Raw genomic sequence first — 8,595 nt, 5'->3', positions numbered from 1 at the left:
TGCTGCACCAAATGATAGATATAAATTGTCTGATGTAGGTACAGGAGGGTAGAAACTGCTCCTGAGATTATTAATAGTTCTGCTGCAGTGGGGCAGGCTTAGAGCAAAGGGGTGTCTTAACATTTTCATTCTGTAAATCGCATCGTGTCAGAGACAGAGGGAGAACAAGACCATAGCATAGCCCTGTCATCTCTCTGACTTCTTTTGCTGCTTTGTTTCCTTGTAAACCCAGCCTGAATGCAGTAGCCCAGAAGCCAGACAGACGTGGCTTGGTCCTTATAAAGTCAGTGTTATGGGTAGAGGCAAGGGTTCTTGTGGGTGTCATCTTTTATTGGACCCACTGCATGGTTGGGATAAATTTAGACAAGCTTTTAGGTACACTTCTGCAGGTTTCTGGGAGAGAAGCAGGTACAGAAGAGCCAAACAGCAAGTGGAACAAGGGCTGAAACTGATGTGGTTCGTGGATTTCAAGTACAACAAAGATAACTGATCCCTTGTTGATAAAAGGAAAAGAATAAAAACACAGATTCACCATCCAGCAGAACGTAGACACATTGCAAGGTTGGGTTCCTTACCTTCTCCCTCCCACTGTGAATGAGGTTTTCAAAGTAATCAGGACCATACAGAGCCACAGCAAGCAGTTATGTGGGACCCCTGAGGTGCTACAGCTGTTTGCAGCTGGTTTTATTTCAAAGGGTGCTGCTTTTCTGACCAGCTGCTGTGTTCCAGTTCAGTAGAGATGTGGTGGCCTTTGAAGTAAAAGCCTCAACAAAGAGCTCAGTGGCTTGCCTTTAATTTGGCAACCTGCTGTGCGCCACCTGGATAGGAATGATCCATTTCTGCTATAATTACTCACCATACCATGGAGATCAAGGAGAGGGAGGAACCTGCCATTTTACATGGCTGCACAGCTGTATGAAACTATTTTGAGAAGTATATGCACAAAGAAATAAAAACCCAGTACATGTTAAATACCTGCAGAAGTCAAAAGACTTCAAAGGGGATTCTAGTGCAGATGTATACTTACATAATACGGATTATCTGGATTAAGTATTTGATCAGATTCGTGGCTACTGGGCTCAGTGTCATTAGACTGGCGGTCAGGCTCTTGAACTGGCTGCCTGGTGGGTGGCCTGGTGCTTGTTTCTTTTGTAGTGGCTTCAATTTGGTTTATGTCAAAATTTGCTTGACGTATTTTTCTCTCAATTTCTCTCTTCTCCCTTTGGTTATCTGCAGAAGGAGTCACTGATTTAAATGTGTTTTTGCACTAGTTCAAGGAAAACATGTTGGATTGTCCATTCACAAAAACAGGATTGTAGCATGTAACTGCAAAGATAAGTAGGCTCCAGATGGGAGCTATGTACAGACTGTGCAATTCCATATGTGTTTCAAGATTTTTTTTCCCACATAAAAAAAAGGGTAGGCTTGGGAAGGGCATTGGACCCACTGAGCTGCTGGCCAGTCACATTCACAGAAATGAATGTTGGAAGAAAGCAGAGCTGGAAGGCAGCTTGGGATGTCATAAGTCCAGCTGCCTGCTCAAGGCAGGATCATCCCTATCCAAACCATCCCAGACAAGTGTTTGTTCAACATGTTCTTAAAAATGTCCAAGGATGAAGATTTCACAGTCTCTGTAGGTACCCTATACCAATGCTAAACCACATTCTTCCAGAAGTCCAGCCTACATAGTCAGCTCTCAAGCAGAGCAACTGAAACTTTTTGTAATTTCCAAAGCATGGATTTGTGATAGAAAAAGAAATGGCTGGAAGGAGGGCTTGTGAGAGCTGAACAAGTAGCTTAGGTGATCTCTGACAGTACTTTTTATGATTAACGCTCATGTGCAAGGCACTGGAAATGTTGGAAAATGTTAATTGAGCAAGTTTTGTTTTGTTGGTCATGTAAAAAACATACCAGCAAGTTGCACCCCCTAGATGCTCTAATAGCACTCACTCTTCTATCTTTCTACTAAATATTTAATATTAAACTCTGAGAGCATCAAGGAAGAGGCAGCCCCTCTTGTCCTCTGCCACCAGCCCTCTGCAGGAAACCCTTCCAGTCATCCTTCATAGTCCTTTTTTCTCCTCTGGACCAAATAGGTACAGTACTTTCTTTCCTCCCTCATCTCCCTGCCCAGTGCCTGAACACCACTTTCTACCTCCCTCCTGGGCACCAGTGTCACATTCTCTGCCCAACTCCTCCTAATCTGCTTGCTGTGGCCTCACAATGGTGCTGGTTTGCTGCCTTTGGCAATTTTATATGGCCTCTTCTCTACCCTCTTCCATATTCTAAGAAATTAGATGGCCTAAAGGTGAACTTAACTTCATATACATTCTTTGGTACAGCTTTTCTGGAGGGAGGGGAAGAATAGGCCAGAGTTTCACCTGGGGAGTTTGGTGTTTCCCATCACAGGTCTCAGCACTAGGCTGCAGAGACTTTGGGAGGCAGGCTGGAGAAAAGGGACACTAGATCCATGACAATACAGATCTCACAGCTGTAGGCCCTGGTGGTTTACATTTATTGGAAGGGAGGAAAAAAGGGGTGGGTGCACTCTTTAGTAAAAAAAAAAAAAAAATAATAATAATAATAATAATAATAATACCTTTAGGGTATGTTGGTCGAAGCCAGAAAATAGGAAGATCCCCACACAGCTCTAGGATCTTGGAGCTCAGGAAACTTTTGTCCTTTACAGGCTGGTCTGTAGCTACCCAGATAAGGGAATTTTCATCAAATTTAACTGGCATGATTTCATCTTCCTGTAAGTAGAGAGTATAAAGCCTCTCATCAGGTGTCCTGTATATGTTACCTGTGCATCTTTGTGTCAATAACCAGGCACCAAACACAGCTTCAGCTGTGACTGATGCCAGATATGCTTCTGAAGATTGTTCTGCCTTGCAAATTACTTGCACAAAGTGGGGCCTTAATCAAATGGACATCAATGGAAAAAACTCCTGGAGTGAACCACTAAGGCAAATGGCAAAGCTAGCCTCCACATTAACGGGGCTAGGGTTTTGTGCCCACTCTCTTTAACAGGGCTCATATTTGGGCCAGAGGATCAGCTTCTTAGCTGACGTAAACTGGTGTAGATCCACTGACTTGAGTGGAACTGAGCTGATTTAAACTAAGAACAGTTCAAAATGTTTATGGGTTGTTGGCTTTTGTTCATTTTAGGATATTGCTGTAACAGACATAGCCACTCTCCTGAAAGTTAGTGAAGGTTCTGGTTTGGATACAGATACCACTTCCAGTTTAAAGTTAATATGATGGGTCCGATAAAAGGTCTTGTTTAGTAGATGGAATTCAGTTGACCAAGAGCTTGAAGTATAAGTTAAGAGCTTTCATTCTGAAGTATGCCCTGCAGGATTTCAGTTTGTAGCTTCAGACTAATAAGACTGATTCTTTAAACTTTTTTGTTCAAAGTTTTATTTTACAAACAAAATGTAGCTATTTATTAACAGCAGTGAAACTTCTTTAAAAAGCCTCTTGTGCATCATGAAAACCAGTATGATTTCAAGGTTAAACTTCTGAATTGCCTCTGTATGTCACTAAGATTTGGTAGATAATCCACTAGGATCAATTAATTTTGCCAAGTTGTTCCCTTAATATATTTACTGACTTTTATAGTAGGTCTCGAGTAATCTAAATTTGCTATCCAGTTTCTGTAGCAAGAGCAGCATGTTGTTTATATTTTCCCATTTGAGTTTTTCCCAACATCCCTACAATAAAACCAAAAAACCTCCAAACTTAACTGGAGCTAGATAAGAAAAATAATCCAGTTGTTGATCTCCAAAGAAATTTTCCCCAACCCTGTGAGTAAATGGACTTCTGATATCTATACATTTATTTTAATGAACCAGTTTATGCTCAATATAGGTCATAATTAGATATGTACTGGAACAAAAGATTTATATATATATATGTGTGTGTGTGTGTGTGTGTGTGTGTGTGTGTGTATATATATATATATATATATATATATATACTTATTGAGATGCCAAAAATGACTAATGCAACAACTGAGGTCACGTTTATAATCAGGTAAGTCAGGAAATGAAGAATTCTCAATGTTTCAACTGTAGCATCAAGTTGGCAAATCATCTAGTCTCTGATGTATGCATTTCAGGGAAATATATAGTAAGTAGCATGGTAAGAAAAAATTGCATGCAAAAATCAGGACAGCAAACACTTCTGCAAGCCTGAAGGAACATATGTTTTACCAGTAGAGGTATAACATTGCATGATGGCAATTTACTTCTATTTTCAATAGAAAGAAAGACATTGCCTTTACTTAATAATGTTAAACAATCCAATTAGGCATGGGAGACCACAGCTCCTTAAAATAATGAAAGGGGGTTGATCCAACCCCCAGTGAATTCAATGGAAAGTCTGACATTTCCTTCAGAAGGATTTAGTTCTGACCTTTGGTGCTCTCCCTGTTAGTTTGAGAGCTGCTTGCTCCCTCTCATTAAGTAAATGCATATTAATTACAGCAGCACAGAGTACAGCAAATTGTCATTCAGACTACCTTCACTGCACAACTTCTGGGGTTTTCTTGTTTGTTTTTTTTAACACCATAATTTTCTCCCATCCTGGTGTCAAAGCACAGGGAGAGGAAGTGGGAGATGATTTTGACATTTACAACCTCCCTTAGGCAAATCATCCTGAGAGCCTCAGCAGTTCTTTTTCTACCTACCCAGCTTTTTATTCCTACCAGTGGAATAAAAGGTGCAGCCTCTTAGGTTGGGCAGAGAGGATATATATTGTGGTGTCACAAAGCAGAGAATAGGTTTATTATGCTGTGTTAAAAATCTTGGCAGATGCTGCTGAACTAGCCAAATGAGATTTTGTCAATCACACAGAATTTTTTTTCTTTTAAAAATTATTTCTTTCTCCCATCTTAAAGCTAATGCACTAGTAGGAGGCAATCAGGGCTCTATCCATGCCATGTTCAAACCACAGCTGCTTCTACTGTAGACATGCTTGTAGCTCTGGGGCTGGGGAATCGGCATACAGTAATAGGACCTGATGGGGAACAGGCACAGAAGTAATCCTGAGCTAGTCGGTATTCTGTTTTGTGCAAAGTGTTTCTGTGCCAGGCAGTCTCCAAGGAGAGATTCTGGGGGCTGGCAGGTAGGTTCTGGCCTCACTGGCAGCGCAGCTTTTAAGCATCTGGAGCAGTGCCCAATGCAAGGCGGTTGGGTCACTTTATATGGAGTGCTGAGGCACAAGAGAACCGTGGCCTTGTGGGGATTCCCCATATCTGTAAAACCTGAGTCCAGAATCTGAGGAACTTCATTCTTTTCCTTCAAAGGTGATCTGTGTGACGAAAGCCTCAGACTTTCCAGCCCCCAACCTGGGACTGATTTGATTTATGGTGCACTCACACAAAGTCCTATAGTTACTATAACTGGACAAGGTTTATTCTTGCTGGGACTGGAAATGCAAATTTCACGTTCCCAAAGAGAAGAAAACCATGGCTTTCTATTGCGGTAGGGTGGCTTATTCTCTGTTGGAAGCTCTGTAAGAGCTGATGTTGCTATCAGTCAATTATTTTCTGCTTTTACTTTCATCTCTCCAGCCAGTTTTGGCTATTTTGTCTGGTTGTTGTCCAACCCCTGACAAGGCAGAGGTTGTAGGTACTTTGTGTTACTGCAGTTCTGCTGCCTTCCCTTATTGGGGCCCTCTGCCACAGTGAAGAGTCTGGAATGACATGGAGCCAGGGAAGTCAGTGGAACAATGTGAGCAAAGTGCTCAGGGTCTGGTCCCTGGGAAGCTCAATTTTGAAACACCTACAAAAAAAGGGTTTTTGCAAACATGAGGTGCAGAAATCCCTGTTTGAGAACTATGGTCACAGCATTTCAGCCCAAAATTTGTAGTCCTTCAGAACAAAATGCTACCTTAAAATCAATGCCTTAGAATCAAATCTGGTTTGGGAAACACATTTTTAAACTACCAGGTCTAAGGTCAGTGCAGTTTTTCTTTTGCTTTGGACTTTGTTTTCTCCCAATGCAGCAAGAAGATTCCTTTTTATGCCCTTTCTTAAAGGTCTTGATTAGCAGGATCCCTCCCTCTGGTCCAGAGTCTAGACACAACTCTCCTAAAAGCTCATCCAAACCTCTGTCTGGATTGGTTAGAGCAACTAATTCCTCCTTATCAGTTTTTCTCAGAGGTATTTTCTCTTCCCTTCCAGGGCACTTGCTGACCAACCAAATCATTGTATTTAAATGTCCCTTAAAAGTCTTATGGGTTTGTTAAGTATGTTAAAAGATTGCTCCCTACCAGCTCAAAGGAGAGGCTCTCTTTTGTCATGGTATCCACTTCAGGAACACGAGCTTTAGCTTGTGCTTTAATGTAGCATTTCTCTCCTCCAGCAAAACGGATTCCAGTTATGCCCTACAAAACAGATATTTCATGGTTACCTACATTGTGTCATCCAGTTGCTTACAAGACCACAGAGAAACTATGTCCAAGCCAAGTGTAAGCAACTTGCTGCATTTTGTGCAATTTCTGTTGAAGCAGACCCACCGCATAGAGAACAAAGGCAGAATTCCAGTGTTTGTTGTAATATGTGTTTTTATAATTCTAAACAAATGACACACACAATTCCTACATTTCTAACATCTTGGAATTCGACACTGCTTGGAAAAAAGGTGCGGACTATATGTTTTATGCATAGGCTAGTCTTTCTCGAGTCTTTTCCTCAATTCCCCATGAGTCTGGTTTTCCCCACACAATAGGTAGAACAAAAAACCTGATAAATCTCCCTGTCCTTATAATCTTAGCATTTTTTTACCCTCTCCCCCTGCCATCTGACATTTTGCTCTATTTTGTTTCATACAGAGGAAGCAAAGGAAAGGATCTCCTCAACAATTATGTGATCCATGAAAACTGCTCTGCTTGACTATTGGGCAGAAAGAAATGTGCAGTGTCAATAAGGCTACTTTGGAACGGGCCATTCATGTTTTTGAGATACCTCACCAAGGAGGCAAACCATTTTGCAAAAATGCCATTAGTTATGGTCAACGCATTTCTTAAAACACAGATTTTCTTGCCCTTAGCAACTTGTGTGAGCTACTCATCCCAGTGTCACAGCTCTGCTTAGCTTACAGCCCTAGAGTAGCAAATGAACAAGCAAATTCACTTGTATGCCAACTTTTCTACGGGTTACCAATGGGTTTCCTCTCCCACTAACATAAGGTGCTTCTGTCTTTCCTCAATATTCTTTTCAGCTTACATTTCAACTCTTTGGGACTCAAAACTTAAGTTGGCCCTTTTGCTTTCCTGGACCCTGACCCCAGCACTCAGTAAGTGAAAGCAGAGATCATTTACCTCAGTCAGTTAGCCTTGGGAGCCAATTTCTGCCCCACATACTCATCCCTAGACACCCAACCAATTGTAATTGTTCCTGGGTCTCTGTTGAGTGTTTGGCTGCATTTACCCAGCAGCTAATAGCTGTCATGAGGGGCCAGGGCTAGAAGAATTCATTGAATCTCCACTGAGAGAGCATTTCTGTACAGCTGTGGAATAGTGAAGGCACATGACTAGAGGCTCACCACCAGCATTATAGTTCAGCTGTCAGTAAGGCTGACTATACTGCCAACAACTGCAGACCGTTTGGGGATCCGAGGTTTTCCCAAACCTGCATAACTATTCCCATGCATGCACAGAAGGCAGGAAGCCACTTCCTCTTCTGTTCCTGGACTTAACAAGTGGGGAAGTGCAAGACCAGCAGAACCCGCATAACTTCCCTCACCAGCTTTCTCTGCCTGGTTTTGTTTTAGATGTTGCATTTCTTTGGCTTAAAGCTTAACCTTGCTTCCTCTGAAGTTCATGGGAATTTTTCCACTGACTTCAATGAGGCTCCTTAGGAGATGTTTTCAGGGAACAATTCAATGCTGTATAGAAATGCGTCAAGCAGCTCGGATACTGGAAGCAATATAGTCACAAAGTACAGTGTTTCCCCTCAGCTAATTGGCTCTACAGAGAAGCTGGGAATATTGGCTTGGGGTGCAGTGTTGCACTAATTCTGCCAGCATATGCATGGAGTTCAGTGGTAGAGAATGTCTGATTTGAAAAACCTGAATGACTGTACTTACAATCTGGAAATCATGCACTTCTACAGCCTCTTCACTTCCACTTCCAGTTTTAAAGGTCTCTAGGTTGTTTCCAGTATCTATTTCCATTGATCCTTCTTGTACTTTTCCATTAATACTCATAGTATAATGGACATTATAAACCTGAAATGGAATAAAGACTATTACCATTCTTTTTTTGTTTTTTTGTATCTTCTTGTCTTTCACTTTTAGACCAAGTCATATGCCAATCTGACTGTCATATCCCCCTTCAGTTCCTGGTTTTTATTCATACTTACTGTCGTGCCAAAGTCAAAATCCCACTAATACCCCAGAGAATGGTATTCACAGGTAAGCACTGTTTTTACTGATATTTTGACATCAGCAAAACTAAAATGAAGAATAATTTGGTTCCTAGGTTAAGTGTGATTTAGGCCCCTGGCACATGGTCATTTAAAGGCACCATGGGATCTTATCCTCAGTTGCAAAAATCACACCTTCTGCCATGTCACGCATGCATGGCTGG

At 41.6% G+C, this 8,595-nt stretch overlaps 1 protein-coding gene across 1 annotated transcript in view; it reads right to left on the bottom strand.

The window, feature by feature from the left end:
- The window catches only part of CNMD (chondromodulin), an 11,161-nt gene extending 2,885 nt beyond the window's left edge, over positions 1-8,276 (bottom strand). The window contains exons 1-4 of the mRNA XM_014527917.2: positions 8,094-8,276; positions 6,277-6,390; positions 2,600-2,753; positions 1,028-1,230 (exon numbers count right to left, since the gene is read on the bottom strand). Coding sequence (XP_014383403.1) covers positions 1,028-1,230; positions 2,600-2,753; positions 6,277-6,390; positions 8,094-8,261 — 639 coding nt within the window. The 5' untranslated portion in view covers positions 8,262-8,276. The remainder of the gene's footprint in view (positions 1-1,027; positions 1,231-2,599; positions 2,754-6,276; positions 6,391-8,093) is intronic.
- Between the last annotated feature and the right edge of the window lie 319 nt (positions 8,277-8,595).

The sequence above is a fragment of the Alligator sinensis genome, unplaced genomic scaffold, assembly GCF_000455745.1.
Source record: "Alligator sinensis unplaced genomic scaffold, ASM45574v1 scaffold59_1, whole genome shotgun sequence".
NCBI classification, from domain to species: domain Eukaryota; kingdom Metazoa; phylum Chordata; order Crocodylia; family Alligatoridae; genus Alligator; species Alligator sinensis.
The sequence above is the reverse complement of the archived record's forward strand: the minus strand, read 5'-3'. Positions and strand labels throughout refer to the sequence as shown.